The sequence below is a fragment of the Colias philodice genome, chromosome 1, assembly GCF_061535455.1.
Source record: "Colias philodice isolate Cphi_HAF_F1 chromosome 1, ilColPhil1 Martin Lab GWU primary, whole genome shotgun sequence".
In the NCBI taxonomy this organism is placed as follows: Eukaryota; Metazoa; Arthropoda; class Insecta; order Lepidoptera; family Pieridae; genus Colias; species Colias philodice.
The window spans coordinates 5,929,448-5,954,975 of NC_143086.1; the positions used below are offsets into that span (position 1 = coordinate 5,929,448).

Below are 25,528 nucleotides of genomic sequence, written 5' to 3' on the forward strand. Positions count from 1 at the left end.
CTTCTTAATATACATATATTTTTATCTCATGTACTAATACTGCATTAATTAATAAATAAAAAAAAATAATGAACGTACATTTAGAATGAACCATACATAGCTCTACTAAAACCGGAACACCTTCGAGTGTGTATTATTATCTAAATAATTCACAAGTATTTATAATGTATCGATAAACGTTAAGATAAAAGGGGGTTATCTGGGTGAGAATATGATTAATAACAGTACTGACATACATAGATAGTGTTTAATTAATTTATAGTATTATATCATTGAGCTGATAAATAAATAATATTCTAGTAAGTGCTTAAGGATTTATGAATATGCGACGAATAATAGGTAAATTGACGTAATATTGTTGAACAATGGGCGAGCTTTTTCTAGAACATTATTTTGACTAATAGCAAAGTATACGTAATAATATTTCATATACTAATACGTGACCTAACAATACGTGATTCATATCATAGTGATTAACTGCCAAATAACGTTACTTTTACAAGATAGTCTTATTGCGTGTTTTTGATTTATAGAGATATTTCTATATGAGGTATACCTGTTAAAAGTATTAAAACTAAATTCCTAGTTTTATTTTTAAATGCTTCACAATTCACGACGTATTTAATTAACAAATATTTAATAATAAAGATCAAATACACAAATACACAGTGATGTAAATTCTATACTTAGAATTACTAAAACTGAATTAATTATGTATTGATCGTTAAAAAATACGGTTTTAAACGATGAAAAGTATGCAAGACAGTTTCACAACATTGCTACTTAGCAACCTTTCAACCGGGTAAGCAATAAAGACTTTCCAAAGCAAATTAGCAGATTTAATAATGTCAACATAATAGTAATATAATGTCAATAATAAACTTAGCAATCAATGTGCCGCATAAAACGTAACTCGAGAGATTAGATTTTAATAAGCCAACGTTATTACTCATAATAAATTACATGACAAGTGAAAGTACACATAATTTGCTTCGACGTCGATCAAAGGGGCAGAGTAGCTTCCGAGGAGAATTCACTCGTACTTCTTTAGAGATCAATCGAAAAAATTGGCTAAAGACATCATTAATAGAACGTATTTAGCAATGGAATAAAGTATATTAGTCGCGGAATGAATAAGGGTAGCTTACGCTTCAATAAATGCGGTCCTTCCTCTTTATTTTGATACATTTATTGTGAACTAGGTTTCCGCCCGCGGCTTCGCCCGCGCAGTCAAAGAAAAACCCGCATAGTTCCCGTTCCCGTGGGATTTCCGGGATCGCGTCATTTTCCCGGGATAAAAAGTAGCCTATGTCCTTTCTCGGGTATCAAAATATCTCCATACCAAATGTCATGAAAATTGGTTCAGTAGTTTAGGCGTGATTGAGTAACAGACAGACAGACAGAGTTACTTTCGCATTTATAATATTAGTATGGATAGGTTTTATCTGTCACAAGCAGATTATTATTCTTTATTATGTGAATCGTATGTCATATAAGACTTTCCACATTCCAAGCTATAAATTCATCGAATAGGTTTATTTAAAAATCGTAAAAAATAATAATTTTAAAATGAATAGAAAAAGTGCTAATCTCTTCCGTTCCTTTCCTCTTCTCTTCTGTACATTTCTCGAACTTGAACAAATGCACTTGAGTAGTATCTGAGATACATTTAACATCTGGTTTTAATGATCGATTAATTTTATCACAAACGCACTAACCACTCCATTACAGAAACGCTCAAGATGGAATAAGTTAGTTTATAACTTTCTTTATCTTTTATAATGTGTATTTTATATGTGACAGACATAATAAAAAAGTCGGTAATAGGCGAGTCGCACTCTCGACATCAAGGGTTCAGTACAATTAGGCTAAAGAGCAATTGCAAAAAAAGAACACCCATCCAATTTATGACCACGGGAGTCCCGTTTTTACCCATTGGGTACGGAACCCTAAAACAAAGTTAAAGTACTATAGTATTTAAATTCTCTTACCTCTTGCCCTTCCAAGTTGCATGTATTACTGTTGAACCTCATCAGTTTGACAGTTTTATCGTTTGATCCGGTGGCCAAGAGATCGCCCGCGGGACTCCAGGACAGGCAGTAGATGCTGCCCTTGTGGTGTTTCGTCCTTTTGAGGAGCACTGTAGGCGCGGTTGGTGCACTGTTGTCCCTAGGAAGAAGATTCATTTATTTATTAATACTTTATTGCTCTGAATAAATTACAAATTGAGACTTAATCTAGGATACATTGTAACAAATAATAGCGATTTCTTCCAGAAGATAATTTTTGTTAGAAAAATGTAAAGCCCAAGTTAGTTACTACATGTATACAATTTACTAGTAGGTACTATCAAACATTTTTGCCAACTTTAGTAGCGTAAGTTTAACTGTTAACACTTGTATGTGAATATGTTTATGGATAGACTGTTAAAAGATACAATTAAAGTTCCTAACCAGAATATAATATCATTAATGAAGAAGTTCTGAAACAATGCCTAAATATTCTGAAAATGATCATTTGCCATAACTTATAGCTGAAAGGTTCAGATAATCAATTCAAGTAAATTCAAAAGTGCACTGATATCCATATCCCTATAGTAAAATACGAAATTTCTCATATAATACGAAATATGCTTCCATCGGCGACGCTGGGTCAAATCATCCATTACTCTGCCATCCGATCTTACGTAAACAGCTCTCTTTGTTGAAGACAGTACGAGCACTTAGCGCAACGTACATCGCCAATGGGGAACGTATATCGCCTTTTAATTTGTACTAATTTATAGTTCGGGTATCATTTACTTTAAATAGAAATTAATATTAAGATTATTGGCTATGGTCAGGTAATTAATATACATTACCCGTTTAATGAGAACGATATATTCATCCAAACCTTTGTATAGAGTAGTAATTGAATACTTACGTAAAGATTATAATATTTTGATCAATAACGATTTTTTATTAACGTGACAGAATGTCATAAAGATCTAAAATATGATATCGAATACATGATGTTTCTCACACGTACTATTATGTAATCATACAAGAAATGGGTATTAACGGATACATAAATATTTTCGATATTAGAAAATGACGATAATTTACATCACCATCAATAATAATTTATAGAAAAAGTTATGTAACGATATAACGAAGATATAGTAGGAAATAGACATATGTTTAAAACGAGTTATGTGCCCTAAAAATATGTGACGATAAATCGAAAACGGTCAACTATGAGCGAAGCTGAATACTAAAACATCAAATGGATATAATATTCTACCTTCAGACCTTCTATTTTTAACATAAACTGGCTTAGACTATAAAATAGTCAGCAGAATTTATAGTGAAATTGCATTACGAGTTAACTTTCACACTCATGCATGCCGAAATTAATACCATGACCGTAGTAGATACCAATCCGAGTAGATTTTCACTAGAGCTAAACTTGATAACGAACTTATTTATATTTTTTAATTTTGTTTTGTTTGGACATGAAAAAAGAATTTCATTCTTATCCAATTGTTTGATTTTCTAGTTTTGAGACACACGGGATAATATAATTGTGTATGTAGTGTGCTTTTGTTTATTTAATTATTGTCTGTGGACCGTCTTTCGGTACATAGAATTAGAAATTGATACAGTTTAATGATACACATACCTAATACAAACATCACATTACTTAAAAATTCAACTACCAAGTTAACACGATTAAAACTGAAAAACTATCATTTAATATTTTTAATAAACTTATATATAAAATTCTCGTGTCACAATGTTAGTCTGCATACTCCTCCGAAACGGGTGGACCGATTCTCATGAAATTTTCTGTGCATATCGGGTAAGTCTGAGAATCGGCCAACATCTATTTTTCATACTTATGTACCACGGGCGAAGCCGGGGCGGACCGCTAGTGTTTTTATATTACAATCTAGTAGTGAAGTAATTCCCATATGTTAACAATACGTATTAATTCCATATTACAAATCCATAGTAATTATTATTACTATTTGCATTTTAAACAAAGAATTGTATACAAAAATTATAGGAAATTATATGAGATCTAGAATAATTAAAATGCATCGTTCATTATTATTACCTATGAGCCGTTATTTCTGTTACAATTCCGCGAATATTTTTGCATTGAATATGGTAGAAAAGCCTTATAAATGAAGCAATAATAACAAATTCATTACAATGTTTTATGTTAATTCCTTACATAGATAGGTATGACTAACTAACTGTGAATATAAGTTTTTTTAATGAATGCAAATAGAAATTATATCATGTAACAACGAAGATTATATTTCATTAACTATATATCTGTTGATGCCCTAATTTTCGTCTTAACTCACAAAGTTGAAATTTATTCGAATTTCACATTTTCCTGATAAAACGTGTAAATTTTTCAGATTGATGATTTTAAAACTGATCCTAAACTGCCCCTATTAAAATATATTATATTGTGACATTTCCCCGAAAACAAAAGCTCTAACAAGCCCTCCATGTACACCATAACGATAAAAACCTACATTCAAGCGAGAAATATTATTGAAATATTATAACCAATGGGGTATATTTCAGTAATAATTTTGTAGATGTTTCATAATACATCATATTTGCATAAATATCACAGCCGGCATCCACTTTCTATTCAAACACACTGATGTTTCACCAAACTGCGAGCTTGCTTAAGTATTGTCAATATTTAATGAGCCCTCTTTAGAATGGGCAGCGTTGGCCCAACAAGTGACCGTCGATGTTTGCCACCATTACTGATATTATGAATAAACACCTACAATGAAGGCCGATCACAGACATTTAGGCCCTCGACGATCGTGATTGCCTCTACTCGCCCAACCCTGCCCATTGTGAAGAGGGCCCATTATTATCTTTTACAATACTTATATGCCATATATCTCCTAATCTTTACTGTATTTAGGAAATGATAGATAGATTATCGAGTGTTTAATGTAATGGGATTCAACCGAAATATATAAAAATCTGGAGAATTTTCTTTATTTGAGTTTAAAAATCTTTTCATGGTCCATTAATTATTTTTAGCTGTAAATTAAATTATGCTTAAATTGAACCGCATATTAATTTAAATACAGGGAAAATCTGCCATAAATATATTAATTATAAAATATTTAAATTATCTATTATGTAATTGGTATAGGTACATAACTGAGTCTCAATTCTTTTCTGCAAGTGAACATACAAACAGCGTTCAAATTTATTATAATTGATTAATTTTACTTCGCTTTATCATTACATTCAACTATTTCATTGTTCATAAGACAAACACTACTCTTTATGACGAATTGAAAACAATAAACGATCACAATAAAGTAATGTAACATTCCGTTATTGCACTTATTGCGAGACGAAGAAATAAATCAAGTGTAACAATGAAGAATAAACACTGAATAATAAATGGACGTTAACAAAATATAATATATCATCGTGGATAAGTACAAATATCGCCGTACAATAATTATTCATCTGCTAGTAAGCGAAGCGATGATAAAACATAAAAATGCAAACTACGAGTAATATTTAGCGAAAATCCTCATTGTATTTCAATAAAATTTATACGCTCGTGTCGACGTACAAACGAATACTGAATAACAAACGCTTCATACATAAACAAATTGGTGAGGGGGGTCAATGACTGCTCATAAGACTGTAACGTAATCGATTCACAATTAATAATGTGCAAGTCGGAGCTAAATATATTGCATGTGTGTGGGTAGAGCTTTTATAGCGCCATAAGATGTGTTTTACTTAATTCGTCTTCAGGAGAAGCAAGTACAGAGCGGACACGTACCTAACACGTGTTTATTTTATGTACATAATGATATATACATAAAACTGTATCAATTACTTCGATTGTTATGTTACTTATGTTATGAACACGAGATCTCGTGATATTGTCACCCAATCATGCAAAACGTATACATCCATACTTATGAAGTTATGACCATTTAATACGTATGAGTATATGATTGTAGGAAAATTATAAGAATGAATTTTATTAGGATAAATTCGAGTAAAATAATAGGAAAAAAAGTGAATTTCCGTGTCCCCTAGTGGGGTGAGGGGCAGATGCATTATGCATACATCTGTTTCACTGATCGATTTTTCTTTAGGGACAAGAAAGTGATCAGCCTTCTGTGTCCTGCCAGACCGAGACATATTTTGCACGCCTCATAAGCGAAGCGTTGAGGTGGGTACTACTGTCACTTCGCGCAAAACATTTCTTCGTCTCCACCGGTAAGCGAACCCAGGACCCCTCGGTTCTACGCTCACGCGTCAACCACTGTACCAAGGAGGCAGTCGAAAATAATAGGACCCGTATCATAAAGATGAGAAAGATCTCAAACACGTACTTTACTAGTACCGGACACACTACAGTAAAAAAAGTCAAAACAAGAACCGCTCCAAATATTGACAAGTAAACAGTACTGGTTACGTAACTCTGCTCTCTTTCCATCACAGACATGAGTTTAACGAGGCTTTTATAACAGAACCTAGTCATTTACACGTACCCGTCAGTCACTGCAGTATACCGCACTGTTAATATCTACTTATTTGTACTACAAACACACTTTTATTTTTAAACAACGTCACTAATGCATATGCATGTCTTTAACGTAAACTTAACAAGATTGTGACTTGTAAAACGTAAATGTAACAGCGTAGTCATGTTTGCAATGTGCGTGATAACTTGTTGTATTTCGTCCATGAAATCAGTATAAATTGTTTGTCGGAAGAAACAGATCTCATTAAAAATAATATATTTTTTTATATATTATATAAACATAATGTAATCTTCTTTCATGTGCAAAAGAAACGTAATGTTAATATACTTGCAAATTTCAGATAATGCTGCGTTTGTTGTTTGTATAAACTAGCTTATTGAATAAGCATAGATTTAAACCAAGTACTGAAGCTATAGTCAATCAAACCTACTTATTTCTCCCTTTGCATTCTGACATAAAGATTTTAAACGCAACCATATTTCATCCGTTTAATGTTCTCTCATAATAAGAAATTAGTAGGTACTGCGATTTTTGTAAGGTGAACAACAGAGCGAAACCAGGGCCGTCACGTCTCATGAGGTCACATGTAACTTGACACCGCACCAATGTTATTCAGTTACATATAACATATTACCGATGATTTATTCCCCTTGTCAATTACAATGACTACAATAGTTGCTAACAACATCAAAACTCATCTAAATCTAACACAAATTAATCCATACACCGTTAACTAAGAGACATTATAAACCGCGTCATCTCATGCTAAATTATGCAAAACATTTACGCAAGAAACCGACATACTTGAATACGTTCATTAAAGCATTGAAACCTAGACACTGCAGAGATTATAAAATCCTTGTAGACGAACCCTCAACAAAACAGTAACGTAAGCAAACAACGAGCATTCATCGTTCGTAGACGCAAAATGTATTAAGGCTAAACTAATTAAACAGTATTAAAATCTGTTCCTCCCATAAACGGGTGCCGGACTAATTCATATTAGTTAGTGACAATCACCGGTGATGGCTTTCGTTGCCAAATCACGATAGCTCTGAGGTACATATACTTAATTCAGTTAGCTCAACTAGCTGTTGATTTAATGAATTACCCAACTTGCGCCGAGTTGGAAGAAGCGTGCAAACACTCTCGAATTTCACTTTGCATGGCGAGTTTTCAAGTTATTCTTCTTCAGGGATAATTTAAATCCTGATACGTACTAATATTGAACGTGAGAAATTTTCTTCTTGTTTGTTAAATCATTGAGCGATAGGAATAGATAGGGTATCTGATTTTTGTGTTATTATAAAAACGTTTATTATTTTTCAAATTTAAAGTCATTATATCTTGAAAAAGCTAAAACTATTATATTCTTTTAGCTATAAACTTTATATAAACACAGCCAGCAACTTTTCCACAAAGTTTCGCAATGATCAGTCTAAAATAGTTGCACATGACAAAAATACGTGGCAACATTGTAAAATATAATTACTTAATGCACTACCATGACCCCATAATTCTAAAGTTTATTGCGCCTTTCGAGACACACCTCTCAAGATCGCACTATACGACCAATCCATAAAGAAAAAAATATACTAATCCCCTAATGTACTGCCAAATATACCACATATAAAAAGAGAACTACATAGCACGCAATAAATCTAAAGAGTAGATACAATTGCGTTCGCTAAGAAAAAGAAATGGCTGTTCATCTACCTTGCACGTCGAGATGCGTGTTTGTAATTTGTAGCCATTGTAATAGAGTATACACTGTACAGTGTAAATGTACACGTAATTGTGTTTATATTTAGCTTCATTGAAATCTGATTGCTTTGTTTGATATTCCTGTCTAGTATTTGCATAAGCAAGTTTTTGCTCGTCACTTAATTAAAACTGTACATTGAAATCTTTCTCTTGCAATCACGTTTATCAATGTTTAATTTTTTGTGTGCTACAAGCCTTACAAGTATGAGGTTCTGTTATACGAATGAAATACAAAATGATTGATACATTAATAAAGGATATTAAAGTAACTGAGCTATAGTTGTATTAAAGAAGTAAGAAATAATTAATAATACATTCAGAAAAAATATTTCTCTATTTCAAATTATGATTTCATAGAAAATGTATTGTCGATTGACACATAGGCTGCACCCAGCGGCACTACAGGTTTAAACTAACAAAACCAAATTATATACTTACGTTCATACATTATGCATGAATCATAATTTCAGCTGCACCTAATATACCGTAAGAACATGGCCTATTAGGTGCAGAACAACAAACAAGTGTATGATTTTATTGGAAAATTATGCAAATATTTACAATGGGAGGAATTATAATGCGAATTAAATTTCATATCCTAGAGCAGAGTACGTATAACAGTTAATGTACACTGTTATTAACATCTATTGGAAAACGAACCTAGCATTTCTTAACATTGATTCTCAACGAATCGCGAAGCAGATCATTGAAACACTTGTTATATTATTTTTGTAACACTACTTTTGGAAATACAGATGTACAAACATTTTCGGTCTTACTCCAAAACAAGACAAACCTCTATCGAACACATGTCTCAAAAAGCATAATTACAAAATCATGTTCAAGTCGTCTTCAAACGCCAAATGAAGCGATATGATTGGTTCTTCACAAACACATCCCTCGCTACGCATCTTGGCACATCTATGATGGTAAAGCACCCTAACACTACTCTAGAGATTAGATAGAGTATTAAATCAAGTTCTGAAGTACGACCAAACTTTTCCCCTACCCATATCTATACTAAACTTACTTGACATCGTCAATCTTGGGGTACGTGCATATCCTGAGCGTCTTCGTGTTCGAGCCGACTGCGTACAGCTTCCCATTGGGATGGAACTCCGCACAGCGGACCGCCTGCAGGTCTTCTAGTACAGTCACCGGTTTGAAGGTCGGCCTGGAGCCGTTGATCTCCGCCACTGCCGCGCTTGGTGTGGACATCGGTATCGATTGATGACTGCCATTCCGGTTTTGCGCCTGAACAATACATAATAATTGTAAAAAGGAACTGAATAAAGTTATGAGGATAATATAGAGATGAATCTGTTCATTATTATAGAGCTAATTTAATTACTCCCCCAATCTATTGGATAAGCCCGCCCGTTGCAAATTCAATAGTCAGAAAGAGCGTGTTATGTCGAAGACAGAGAAGCGATATTTTTCAAAAATCTTAAATTCTGTTTGGATCTGTAAACGTGAGAAAAATGCTTATACATGTCTTACGAAAAAATTCTGATTACAATATAAGTTAATGCATCTATGATCGCAATTCGAAAACGTCTATTTCATTAATTATTTGGAGTGAAAGTGTGAAAAACATCATCAGTCTATTCATACTTCTGAAGTTCAACAGCCTTTGTACCATGAGAAATATCTGATAAGGACTTCTGTCAATTGTTAGTACACAGTATGTATTCTTAGCACGAACAAATATATGTTCCTTCCGGTAACCTTTAGAGAATAAAAACCGTTAAAACATCAGTAGTGATATTTTTAGTATCAGCTCGTAAAGAGAATATGAAATATGGTTCATAGTAAAAAAAATATTGTCTATGTAATATTGTCTTAAATTTGATCTACCTCTTGTTATAACTTGTTAACAACCCTATATATAAAAGTATTTATTAAAATAAAACAAACAAAACAGTTTTACAATATAGTCAGTCATTTATTACTTGAATAGTAAGTCTAGCAAACCTAAGTATTATTTATAATGTTCAGAATTCCATCTAGTTCAACAAAACCTCAAACGATTTAGGGTGCACTCACACACATCAGTCACCGTCACGGCACGTCACCGGACAGGATTAAAAAAAAATATGTATCAATAGTTCTAGTATGACTCTGTTCCCACACGACAGTCGCCGGCACGAAATCTATCAGTGACGTCACCGGTCAGGCACGTCAAATAATCTTTCCATACATGTATCATACTTTTATCCCCACTCACCCGGTGCCGTCACGTCTCAGTTCAGTCAGCGTCGTGCTACCGTCAATAATTGCTACATGTTCTCTAGCGTGACACACGTCTAATCACTGACTAACCTGATGTATGTGTTCAATGATTCAGTCAAACCGGCGACGTGACTGACGGACAACATGACGGTGACTGGTGTTTGTGGATACGTACACAAACCGTCACCGATCAGTCATCGGTGCCGTGACGGTGACTGATGTGTGTGAGTGCACCCTTATTCGCGAGTCAAATAATTCCTTTACTTTTAGCCAACTCATACCATTCCGATGAGAAAACACAAACTAGGGCTTTGCTTAAACTGTATACAATAGCGCTAACGAGTTTGTAAAACCAACAACCCGATAGCTGATTTTAATCCACAATATCTGTGGATCAACCCAACCATCCATACAACTTGTTTATTCTGTGCTAGTTTGTTTTTGTCTAAACATGCCTTACTAATATGCTATACCTACTCATATTATAAGCGTGCTATATTCTATAATAATATTGTAAAGAGGATAAGTTTGTGAATTGGTGAGTTTATGACGTTGTAGCGGTAATATCTGAATCTACTAAACCTATTTAAATAATAGTTACCAATAGAATGCGACGTTATTTTTGAGTGACATAAGCATTTGTTTATACTGGAAAACGAACGGCTAGTACCTATCTCATAAAAAAATAAAAATTTCCAACAATTAAGTCGTCACGACGTAAACACTAAACAGTGTCGCTAAACTATAAGCGAGTAAACTAAGAAAATGTAATCAGCCTAGACAAATCCTTTGACAAAGCCCTACACCCCTTTTATAATGATGTTATGTAGCGGCATGGTTTGATTAAGCTTAGTACGCTTTTCGAGAAATCGCATTGTAATGACAGCAAAGTGCTGACCCAGATGTGATGGAGATTGAGAGCTCACACAAATACGTCTAAAGCAACTCATTATATGTATACGCTATGTTCCGAACTAAGTTGCATAACTCAATTGTCCAACAATGCAAGAATAAACAATATACACACTGCAGCTAATGTAATAGAATATAACAGTCGAATACGGGCTAATGCATATAAAATATAACGATGTATTATTTGTATTAAAAATGATTATTTTTAAAACATTTATTATGTTGTGTGTGAGTAAGTTTACATATTATTATGTCTATTATATTTGTAAAATAATTTGGAAAATCCAAAAGTGCACGCCTCATAATTTTTTTTAATAAATATTTATTAATTATTATTTTTGTTTATTTAATAACAATTAAACCACATCGAATCAGACCCTGAAAAATGAAAGGGTTCTATTCCTGAGCATACTCAAGCGTAAGAGAAAAAAAAAGACTCGATTAGTAAAGTATTTCGGTCGCTATCGTGTTAACAAGAAAAAGGATCCGCACATACAGACACACGGACGTCCAAGACAGAACTTTTTTAAACTGTTTTTTAACTAGTTTAAATAACAAAAATGACATCAAAAATATCATGAACGTTAAAAATAGTGTTTTTTCTTAATATGTGTGTGTATGTATTATCTTACAAGTGCAATGTATGATACATAAAGACATTTTAAGTTTGAAAAATCAGATGTTTTGCGCGAAGTGACAGTAGTACCCACCTCAACGCTTCGCTTATGAGGCGTGCAATATATATGTCACGGCTAAAGGTAGGTGAGAACATAAACTTAAGATTAGCCGGCTAAACTTAGGTTTATTTTCGACGAGGTGTTAATGTTAGTTTGTTCTATCTTTAGCCGGCTAAACTTAAGTGTAACCACAGGCCCGTGGCTAAAAATGTCGGGGTGGGTAGATTTGGTTAGCGCCGGGCCGGTGGAGGGCTTGAGGGGCCCGCACAGTGCCAGAAAACACTCGCCCTGTTCCTTACATGTATTATAGTAACCAAATCTACCCACCCCGACTCAGGGCAGAAAGCTGGTGGCTAGGTTAGGTTAGGTTAGAACTCTTAAGACCCGCACGAGCCGAGCGAGCGCAGCGAGCGTGCTGCGGCAGCAGCCGGCGAAGTGCCAGAAAACACTCGCCCTGTTCCTTACATGTATTATAGTAACCAAATCTACCCACCCCGACATTTTTAGCCACGGGCCTGCGGTTACACTTAAGTTTAGCCGGCTAAAGATAGAACAAACTAACATTAACACCTCGTCGAAAATAAACCTAAGTTTAGCCGGCTAATCTTAAGTTTATGTTCTCACCTACCTTTAGCCGTAACACATACATAGTTTCAACTTTTTTTTTTTTTTTTCATTCATAGTTTCAACTTTCTTAAATTGTTTAATTTTAAAGATACAAAATAAGGCATTGGAATAGGATTAATGTTCGTTACATTTCAATATATAGTATCAAATTATAACATCATACTAATATCAACAATTTCTCGACTATCTATAGATCTATATAGATTTTAACAAAAGAGTTCAATTAGATCACCCGCTAAGAGCGTCATGTCGAAATAAATTCAACAGTGCGATGATGCAATGGAAAACAAACGAATCTGACATTTCTCTGTGACACATGATCTTACCACGAAGCACTTGTATATCAAAAGCATCAAAAGTATGTGGGTGTAACAATCTATAACATTATTTACCGACAAACAAGTCACCAAAAAGGACTTGATCGACATAGAAATAATTGTTTCATTAATTTGAACACACGTCAATCCATGATAGTATGTGGTCATGACCTAATCAGTTAATTAGTATAAACCAATCAGTATTTTGAACTTACAACATTATTTATTGCAAAGTTATTCTTCGATGGGCAAAAATATATTATTCCGAGAATTTTTTAGTAACCATTTTTCGTGGAACAGCACGTAACTATTCGATACAATTTTAAGTACGACCTAACATAATACTAACGTGAACTAGAAGATATTATATGTGTTAAGGCTTATACATGCGCTAATAACCTTGATAGACTACAAGCCCGCATAGGACAAAAATATGGGTCAAATGAACCACCAGGGGACATATCTAGAACGATAGCAGAGCAAAAAATAATAAGATTCATCACTATGCCGTCACTTTTGACCCCCTGGAGTGGGGAAAGAGAGGGGATTACAACTCTCGATTTTTTCCCCTTGTCCCCATGATTTTTGTACGGCGTTGCGGAATAATGGATTAAAAGCAGTATAGCAATAGTATGACACAGATGCCGTACATGGTCAAATGACCAAATTTACCCCCGGTAACTCTCGGAAATTAAATAAAAATTCCGACTTGGTGGACCACCATTTTTGTACGGCACTGAGCGGTTTCTTATTATTTTTAATGGATCTATCGATGGTTAAGAATGCCGTACAAAAATATATGACCAAAATTTACCGAGTCTACCTGTACTTTTCAATTCTCATCTGCACTCAGTTGGACAGCTTACAAGTGACGGCATAGTGATGAATCTTATTATTTTTTGCTCTGCTATCGTTCTAGATATGTCCCCTGGTGGTTCATTTGACCCATATTTTTGTCCTATGCGGGCTTGTAGTCTATGACCATACTTGACGGATCTCAAACCTCTCCCGCTGAACCTTCTTTTTTCCTCGCATTTTGTATTTAAAAAGATACCAATCAGTGAAACAAAAAATCCTCGTTAGGGACTGTTGTGTAACTGATAATTTATTAAACATAAAATTTTCAGAGTTCTAAGTCAGCAGGTTACGAAGTTTATAGAGTATTTGCGGAAAAATCGATGACCACGGCACATTTTTTTTCTAGAAATCTATTAACTTTGGAAAAAAATCCTCGCGAGCAATTAAAGATCAAAGACCATCCTATTATATATATTTTTTTCGGTATTGTGCTTTATGTTGTACCAGACTTCATAGAGGTTGAACATAGTCGAAATTGCCGGGTAACGCCTTAATTAACTAAAATCATTACTATTTCATACAAATAGACAGACAAGTAGCATAAAGTGATTCATTACTATTCAGAACATTATATCTCTATGCTTTATAACATAAACGTAACACAGTGTTTACCTATTAATTATATAATTTGATTGAATGGGCTTTGATTAACAGTGATAATAAATTAACTAAGCACAGACCTTGAGCTAGATTCCCATCAATTAGAGCGATATCAGAATATAAGTAGACATTATTCCTATAAATAGATTTTATATCTTTCTGTAACTTTATGAATGACTAGCTGTGCCGCGCGGTTTCACCCACATTACTCCGCTCCTCTTGGTCTTAGCATGATGATATATAGTCTATATTACTCGTCGATAATGTAGCTTTCGAATGGTGAAAGAATTTTTAAAATCGGTCCAGTAGTTTATGAGCCTATTCATTACAATCAAACAAACAAAGTTTTCCTCTTTATAATATTATTGTAGATTGATTTCACCCTAGGTTACGATTAAGTCGTATTTCTACATGATTTTATTTAAGTAACTTAAGTCAGAATGATTTCTACATGATTAAAATGTTTATCTGTGTTTCTAAAATCAACGGTACGTGCGCTTACAATATAGACTACAGGCCCGTGTTGAAAAAATTATGGGTCATTTGACCCACCAGGTGACCTATCTAGAATGATATAAGAGCATAAAATAATAAGATTCAGCACTATGACGTCACTTGTAAGCTGTCCACCTGAGTGCAGATGAGAATTCGAAAGTTGAGGTAGAGATTTTCTCCCCTTGTCTCCATGATTTTTGTACGGCGTTGCGGAATAATTGATTAAAAGTAGTATAGAAATAGTATGACACAGATGCCGTACAAAATCAAATGACCAAATTTACCCCGGCAACTGTCGAAAAATAAAAATAAATTCCAACTTTGTGGACCACCATTTTTGTACGGCATCTGTGTCATACTATTTCTATACTACTTTTAATCAATTATTCCGCAACGCCGTACAAAAATCATGGAGACAAGGGGAGAAAATCTCTACCTCAACTTTCGAATTCTCATCTGCACTCAGGTGGACAGCTTACAAGTGACGTCATAGTGCTGAATCTTATTATTTTATGCTCTTATATCATTCTAGATAGGTCACCTGGTGGGTCAAATGACCCATAATTTTTTCAACACGGGCCTGTAGTCTAATATGTATAATTCATGCAAAGGATTTTGTGCAAATACGTAAATAGTAGTTTATTTAATTTGTTTACAAAATACAATCATTGCATAGCGAATATTAAACAATTCAAATCCCTTCCGCGGGATACTGGTCATGTGCAAGAGCTTTAACAACACTCGGATAAATAGGCACTGAAGCGTTGTTTATACTGTAGAAAAAGACGCTCTGAAGTACGACAAAGAAGATTAAAAATAAGTACTAATAAATGTTTTTCAATCTGGGTTTTTAAACGTAGGAATATTTTGATACGATATTTTTAGAATATTTTATCGTAACTTTCTCCGCAAATGTTTATATGAGTATTCTTCAAAAGAAGGCTCTTATAATTTTTTGGACCTTGCCAACACAATCCGACAATGATCTGTGATCCGACCTATGAAAAAACGTCAGAAGGGAATTTAACTAACTAACACGCTACACATTGTCCTATATTCTTGGTATGTCATAACTTGCTTTTGTTTATGGCATTGAAGTTTTTCTTTTACATCAACTATTGTTCAATCATTCGCACACTTTCTTCGGTCTATCACTGGTTTAAAATAACTCAGTTACAATCTATGCAGAAAAGTTTAAGCGTCGATTAGCAATTTAAATGGAGATGTTGTTTGCATTATCTGTGAAAGGCTGACGCAGTAAAACCTAGATAAATGAAAGCAAAATTATATCGTTTTAAACCAAGCACGAGTACCCACTGCCATCGCTTACCGCTCTCTCTAAGCCCACGGAGCATAAACTTGAATACATAATTTGACGTATCACGCTTTTTGTTATAGTGCACGGACCGAGTCGATCAACAATAGCAGTTAAAAGTCTGATGACTTATCATGGCATGAAAACCAACGTTAATGTTATTGTTCATAAAATACGCAAGACAAGATAATATTTTACAAAATAAAATAATGTGTACAAATATTTGAATTAGATAAGAGCTCCCCAATTATAGCGAAAAGATAACCAGGTAAATAGTAAATAATTATGTATTATGTTTGCGAAAAAAATCAGTCGACTTTGAAGTTATACTCATATTCCACTTTGGTCGCAATTGCGATGTAAACATGTTTTATAAACACACTATATGCATTTGGCCTAAATTATCGCCGTCATAAGGTTTATTAATATGCGGTTTCTGACCGATAACAGCAGTGTTTTGGTTATTTACACAGAATTAACGTAACACGATATCGCGTTAATAATTTTGAGGTAAAAGAAATCGCATTCCTTTTTCTTTGTGGTGGTCGACATTTGACTCTATAATATTCCCTTAAATACGATGTTAGAAAAATTGTATAAAATAATATCCTTTATATCTAACGACACTTGAAATATACAAAGAATATTCATAAAATCATATCGTACGTTATTTATATTCACGTAAGGGACTTTAATTTGTTTCAGCAAGCTAACCCTTTGATCTTAGCTCTGCTTTTACTTGCTCTTCAAACAGAATTTTTAATTTTGTTCTATGCGAGTCGTTTGCATTAGAAGCACAGTAAATAAAAGTCGACATTAGCAAATAAGATGAATTGATTTTCTTTACATTTCTTCTTAATACGTTGCGGTATATGAGCACCCAGTTTAGTTAACGAAATGAGTTTTTGTTTCAGCAGTAAAACAAATTTGAGTGGATATTTAGTATTTATACACAATATGTTAAGTGAAAGCGAATGAGCTCGAGAGATAACACAAACCGATATTAGTTATTTCCCTTTTATTAAAATATACTAGCGTGTCACTTCGTTTTGTTTGAATAAAAGATATATTTTATATATTTAGTTAGAAAACTTGTCCGCCAAGTGATTTAAATGTGTAAAGCTAAAACAAATTTTCACCAAAAACCGGTTCTACTTCCAGCTGCATTAATGTGCTACTCGTTTCCAAATACCTTTACGGCAATCTTTATATATCTGTGACTAACTAATATCAGCGATGCAATAAAAGTTCGACGCTTTGATTTTGGAAGCCATCGACTTGTGGCACAAACGCCTTTTTTGATAAGTGACTAATCCACGTAGGCGGGGTCTCTGTCACCCTTTGATCGGATACAGTTATTCGCTCTTTAAGGATTCGTAAACATGGGCTTTTCTTTTATCTTTATTTTGAATACATTTTCCTTTTTAATATCTTCTCGCGTGCTACATTTGCCATTCGAATTTAAATATTCTACAATATCAGTCTAATTGCAGATATACGAAGGAAACGTTAGAAAAATTATCAATCGAAGACCTTGTAGCCTGCAATTATAACATTTAAAGCGGAAAGCTCATTAACAGTAACACCATTTAGAAATCTTTAAGAGGAAGGCACGTTTTTGATACAATGCATACGCGATTAATTATCTTTGTATTTATGTTTTAAAATGTACAAAATAAAACTTTTGTTTCTATTGAGGTAAAATCCCTAATCCATACGCTGAAAGTTGAAAGCCGAAAGTTCGAAAGATGCAACACTTACTAAGAATGACATTATATAAATGAAGCATACGTCAATAACATAATTGAGTATTTGAATAAAAAAAAATTATTGATTTTTTTATGTATTTTGAAACTTTATTATTAATAATATTGATATTAAATGCAAATAACTTACAAAAAAAATTTTTCCGTTAATTATAAGCAATTAAAAATTGATGAAATTTAAGTTAGAATCACGTGACTAAAAACGCGCCATGACTGGTCACCACAGTTGCGACGTCATAATGTTATAGCTATTATTAACTGCAGTACATAGCGTTTACATACGATTTGTTAGTTGGTTCCGAATTAGTTAGTTACGAATAATATTCTTGATGTTGATATATTTATGATCACCGATTTTTGTCAGGAGTTGCCTTTGTAGTATTCGTACATAATGGTACAAAACAATAACTTTTGAGGTTCGCCATTTTTAATATAAATTTAAATAATATAATTAACAATTAATATAATTAATATGTAATTTAATAATGACAACAAAATTAAATATATCAAAACACTGTATTTATTATTAACCCGCTTTTATTAGCTTCACCTGTATGTTTGTATGTAACCGACTCCTTTCGAAGTTTCGACTCGATTGTGACCCATTTAAAACCGACGGATTTTGTTCAAATTTTGAACACTTATCAAGATCCGATGACAATACAATAATATCATAAATTTATCTTGATAAGGATCGCCAGGATCAGCTTAAAACATATGTTTGTATGTAACCAATTCTCCTTTCGATTCGATTTAGACCCACTATAAACCGACGGATTTAATTTAAATTTTGTATACTTATAAAAACCCGGTAACAATACAATAATTTCATGAATCTATCTTTTTATCCTGTTTAGTTTTTCAAACTATATTTAATTTTCTATCAACTGCAATGAGTGAAAACTAACATTATGACGTAACACGCGCTCGGGTGACGCTTCGGGAGTTGTCGGCGTGTCTTCGGTACTGGATTCAAAGACTAATTTTTATTTTGAAATAACTTTTGAATTATTGCAAAAAAAATAAAAATAAAAACAGTTTTGTTATAAAACTAATATATAATCTTTCCATTTATCACAAAAAAAAATTTAATTCAAATACTCAATTGACAGAGAAAAAGAGCTTGATAACATTTAATTGAATGAGATTGGTAATACAAAAGTATAGCATCATATCTTATAGCCAAGCTTCTGTCGTTCTTTTATTCATTTTCATTTTCCCCAAAACCTTATTAAGTGCTTCTTGATCGTCGTATATGGAATCAAGATGTTCACAACCATAAAGGGATACTTCAGCTCGTAAGACCTACATTGGTATGTTAAAATATGGAAAATATTACAAGGGCAAGCAGCGTGTTAAACAGTTCAACCCTGCAATCTTTTTTCTCAAACATGATGCTATCCAGCTGGCGAAGCAAAAACGCAATGAAGCGCATCATGTTATACACGCCACGAATAGATAAGCATAGGTATTATTACCATAATCTGAATAAGACAATGATTTATTCGAATCCGTATTTTCGTACTTCTAACCATCACACTAAAGTACTAATAAACAAATTTACTAGACTATATTTATCGCAAAAATTTCCAAATGATACGTCGAAGTAGGGGCTTACAAAAAGACCACTTAATAAGTATTGACGATGACGCGATTACGCAAATACATGCTATTAAATTGGAATTATATGGCCAGATTATACTTATTATCACAAAAAACGTTGGTCGCATAAAAATGTCGAGTCACGGCACATTCAACGATGAGGTTAGATTAGATTTTGCATACAAAGCCGAAATTATGACAGCGATTTCGAACGTTATGCAAAAGCACTTTCATTTCGACCGATGTCCAATAGAAAACATAATTTCGATAACACATTATCCGTTTAAGTATTACGTAATACGATTTCGTACGTTTACGAAAAAATTGGTATGTCGGTGTCTTTTTCGTGTAGTCGAGAAAACAAAATAACAGTTTTAACACGCTGTATAGTGCTATTACATCATGTTACAACATTAACCGAAAACTTAATCTATGAAACAATATAGAAAGTACAATAGAATTCACATTCGCATTGCAAAAATGAGGTAATACAAAAGGTCAAAACATGTCGTATTACCAAAAACCTCCACATGAAATGGATATGACACGCGGTACAACAATGTGTATTGCGTACTTTGTTATTTATAAAATGTAAAATAAAGCGTACATATCGAACATCCGTTACAATGCGCGCACAGGATGGTGTTGCAGTTCACCGGAGCTGAACGGGTCTTAACAGCTCCATCACTTCCTACCCATACCCATAGCGGCACTGTAACTTCACAAGTAAATCACCATCACCATTAAAAAGTTAATATTTATGCCATAGCTGCGCAGTTATTAAGAACATCTTCACTTCGCTCAGCGCTAATAAGATAACCATATAAACGTAGGATCTTAGAAAGTGCGCGTAAATACATTCACAAGTAGCACACATACGTATTATGGTCACATTAAAGATAAACTAGTACCTTGTATGTATACAGAAAGAAATGAAATTGTTGAAATAAGTCATCTCACAATGATTCCGTTGTCTCGGTAGAAAGTCGTGCAATTACCTGAAAGCCAGAGATGCGTTTGGGTGGCAGCACTTGTGGAGACTTTTCCGAGAGGTTTTCCATAGAGTGACGAGTCAGAAAACTTTGCTTCTGAAAGGTTGCATTCGCCTTGTATGCGCTTCGACTGAATTTCGTCGCTGGGGCAACGATGCGATTGCCATTTTCGTCGTCATCTTCCCACTCTGTGACAACATCGGTCCGAACGTCTTCTAAAGAGCGGGAGCGACTGCACGGGCAAGCCGGAGACGCAGCCTTGGGATTGCGTAGCTGACGGGGTCTTTCCCTGTTGAGGTACAAATCCGCAGAGTTTGGGGTCGGCGCACCTGCCGATCGGTAGCTTGGCGATAAGAAATAATAATCACGCGATTTATTACTGTACGCACTCATGGCGGAAAAGTCTGAGTATGTGGACCCCTTCGACGAGGAGGTTTTAAAATTGCGCGCCTCCATCGGATCCGGTGGGCGAAAATAAAAATTGGGTTGCACTTGTCGCGTTAGCGGCCAGGGCCTGAACGGCGGCGCGTCCATATATTGTGGCGGTTTTGACTTCATTTCGATCGCGATAGAGCATCTGAGCGCGCTAATAGCGGTTCCGTGCGGATGTTGCTGTGGAAACTACGCTACTGTTGTTGTGGCTGCGAGCGGAGCACGCCGAGCCCACTACTAGCGTTGCAGTTTGTGTGCCGCGGGTTCGACAGAGACAGGGATAGAGAAAGGCGCATTAGTGTTCCGCTCAATCCGTAGAATGCGAATACAAGTGAAAGGGGTGGTCAACTTGAGCGTATGGCTCTTAGGCTGCGCATGCGCATACTATTCGTTTATTAGTTATTCCTACAGAAACTAAAAATTACGTTAGCTTTTAAGTTAATGACGAAAAAACAAAGGATAAGCGGTTTATCGACTGGTTTCCATAAAAGATATAGAAATTACCAAGCAGACATAAAATATTTTAATAATGGAAAAAAACTTCCAGTTAAAATAACCGAAATGCTTTTAATTGAATTATCTTAGATACATAAGTACAATCCCACCACAATCATATTTACGTAACAAACATTTAAAACGCAAATTAGCTGCGTGCACGCAGTTAATTTGTACGGATCAATTCAAATCAAATCACAGTTTTTCGAAACAACGTTTGATTCGTCCGTCGTCACGCTCACGTACAACTTTCGCTTCTTTCTTACGCCAGATCGCTTTGAACCCGTCAACTGACACTATTTTGTTATTATTTATGTAATGAGAAGATGAACGAATCCCCCTAATTAGCGATAGCGCAAATGGAAAAAGTTATTTCTTGAATTAGAACATTGCTCATTCAAAGGTAGTTACAAGTTAGGAGGAGGTTAAGGCGCAGATTCCTCTCACTCCAATCAAATACAATATACGTATATGTTTATTCAAATATCACTCAAAAACTAATCTCACTTGCAGGTTCAGTGACTTTTAAATCGTTTAGTCGTAGGTACTAGCATATCAATTCGCCTGCCACATTATTATACCGGATAATCAACTTTATGCAGAAAAAATGTGATAAATCACGAAATATTGGGTCACCCACGCGCGTCTTGAAATAATGCTGGAAAATATATTATAATTAGTCTCCTTATACGTAACGGAGGAACCCAAGGCTCCACCATATATAGTTCCCATAATAAACAAGTTTATGTCAGATGAAACTCATCATAAACAAAGGCAGCCTACGCGGGAAAAATGAATCAATAATTACTTCAACTAGTACATACGTAATGACAAGGACGAACGAAGGATAATTATTGAAGAAGCAGTTTCCAGAATAAAACCGCCATTCATTTGTTATTATTAGTGAATGACTTCAAGATATCATTTCAAGTGAATAATGAATGCATTAAGTATGTTACGTATCGTATTGCACTAAGGTGTGGACATCTCATAATATTATTAAAATTTTTATACAGTATTATGACAAGATATTTTTTATTTGTCTCATGTCTCGCTGTACTATTACGCAAAGCCTACATATATAGCGTATTAGAATAAATTAACTTAAAGGTCTGAAAGTATCATGCGTTTCCGTGTTTCGTTTAATTTACGACATTTGTGTGCGTAATCAAGCTAAAACGAAACAATACAAATTTATCCTTCTCGAGGTTATACAAGGAAATGGTTTACCATCGTTTTGATTAATTGTTCGTGTTTACAAATCTCTATATGGGAAAAAATCTCTAACATAGGTAATTTGAATAAACTTTTGCTTCAATAAAATTAATATAAATTAATTAAATGCAATAAGCGTTTGCTTGTAATAAATTATGAAACATAAGGTAAGCTAGGCATTGCTAACAAAATTATACAATTTATTATAAACTCGTTATACCTACCTACAGCTATGGCCTATGATAAAATTTTTAGAATTCAATAGATTAATACAGTTGCACAATAAACCACATAACTGTATTATTGAAAATCTGCATTCTACTGTTTATGTAACATGAAATGTTGGTATATAAATATTTATTACTTCAAATTATCATTAAATGAATTTTAAACTGTAATAGGATTTTTATTACACAAGTCATATGTTATACTTAAATGGAATTCGAGGAAGTTTCTACAATTATTAGGCTATAAAATTAATTTTGAACGTTTAATATATAGAACACTAATGGGTTTTGTATAAATATTAAAATTAAAACGGGTTTAGAGGTGTCGCGTTAAATGCGTATAGAGTGACACAAGCGACATAATACTATACATCATTATTTGATATAAAACCATAACAAATTTGAATACTTACCTCACTCCATAACAATAGTGAGTCACGAGTAAAAAAAACTCCATGTAACGTACCTCGAGATCAAACATTGACGCATCGGTAAGGAATTATTTTTGACACAGTTTATCTATGGCCTATTCATTATTGCTATCGCGTTTTAATCAATCAGCTGTGTCGTAACACTATGTTTCGAAACTAATTTCCGTCCATTAAATAAACAAAAATCGAATTAAAATCCGGATCATTGAGTATTAAGTGCACTAAAACGCGACTTTTATAAAATTACTAGCAAACCGGGCGAACTCCGTTTCGCCACCAGAGACACCTTTTCTTTGCTATAAACCTCACGGAGCCCGAGACCTTTCCAACGAATGCAAAACCGTGGAAATCGGTTCGTGCATTCTGTAGTTATAGCGTCAGGAGGGAAAACCCGACTTATTTTTATATAGTAGATAAAAAAGGAAATTATAAGGATTTTTTTTAATAAAACGTGTCCATATTCCACAATACACTTACTAAAGTTGGTTGTCGAAAATGCAGAAGTATGAGCAAACGTTATCCCCCAGTAAAATCATAAAAATTCATAGAAAGATTTATTTTCAAAATATCAAACATAAACAAAGCAATAAAATAAATTTTAAAAACAAGATTATCACACTATGAAGAAATTTTCTTCCGATGCTACTCATTTCCGACTATTTCAATAATTTAGTTCATGATAGTACCTAGGTAGGTAGGTACTACAATCAAAGAGACTAACAATACAAAAAACATTCAATCTTTATTACGTTCCTGTGTCCCACGATGTAGAAGCGCAATACAATAATTACAAACTCAATAATTAAAGGCACTAAAACCAATTCCCGATCAATTTACTCAACAACTTGAGTCAACTAGAAGACACGGGTTAAACAGTAAATTTATATAGGCGCATAGAGGACAAAATATCATCTCCAACCCAATATTACACGTATAGTTTATAAATATTACTCGAATTTCATCGTAACAATATAATTACGCATCACTACATAGTATAAAACAAAGTCGCTTTCCCTGTCCCTATGTCCCTATGTCCCTTTGTACGCTTAAATCTTTGAAACTACGCAACGGATTTTGATGCGGTTTTTTTTAATAGATAGAGTGATTCAAGAGGAAGGTTTATATGTATAATAACATCCATTAAATAGTGGAGAAGTACTGTTATTTTTGAGGTTTCTAATGTGATGTCGTAAAAAATTACATTTTTTCCGCTTACATTGCAAACGCAGGCTGAACCCTACGAGTTTTATCAAAATAATGTACTAAGTATTATACACATTGAAAAGGTCTACAGAAAAGTCCGCGATGGTATGTGTCTATCTCTTATGGATAACCCACAATAAGTTTTTTTTGTCATTTACTTTTTACGACAAATAATGGCTAATTTTCGATGCGATTTTAACCAATACAGCATTAATCCTTAACCAATTAAATACCTTGAATACATTGTTCATTTAATATAGATCTATATGGCCCTTTACACCGTATGATTTAAGTGAATATTTTCGAAGATATTACAGATTTAAAAATTGCGGGCCGTAGCGTTTGCGGCGGTACCGGCCGGCCGCCCGGCTATATATTTTATGCCCGTGCGAAGCCGGAGCGGGCCGCTATGTTTTTATATACAACGTTCACAGTTTTTCTGTAGTGTATTTAGTATCAGATCTGCACCCGTGCGAAGCCGGGGCGGGTCGCTAGTAATGTATAAAACAAAGTCGCTTTCCCTGTCCCTATGTCCCTTTGTACGCTTAAATCTTTGAAACTACGCAACGGATTTTGATGCGGTTTTTTTTAATAGATAGAGTGATTCAAGAGGAAGGTTTATATGTATAATAACATCCATTAAATAGTGGAGAAGTACTGTTATTTTTGAGGTTTCTAATGTGATGTCGTAAAAAATTACATTTTTTCCGATTAAATTGCAAACGCAGGCTGAACCCTACGAGTTTTATGAAAATAATGTACTAAGTATTATACACATTGAAAAGGTCTACAGAAAAATCCGCGATGGTATATGTCTATCTCTT

General features: G+C 34.0%; 1 protein-coding gene across 1 annotated transcript in view; it reads right to left on the reverse strand.

Moving 5' to 3' along the window:
* Window positions 1-25,528, reverse strand: part of LOC149491136 (WD repeat-containing protein 47) — a 64,827-nt gene that overhangs the window by 19,889 nt on the left and 19,410 nt on the right. Inside the window, exons 5-6 of the mRNA XM_089702285.1 lie at window positions 9,339-9,562; window positions 1,992-2,169 (exon numbers count right to left, since the gene is read on the reverse strand). Coding sequence (XP_089558411.1) covers window positions 1,992-2,169; window positions 9,339-9,562 — 402 coding nt within the window. The remainder of the gene's footprint in view (window positions 1-1,991; window positions 2,170-9,338; window positions 9,563-25,528) is intronic.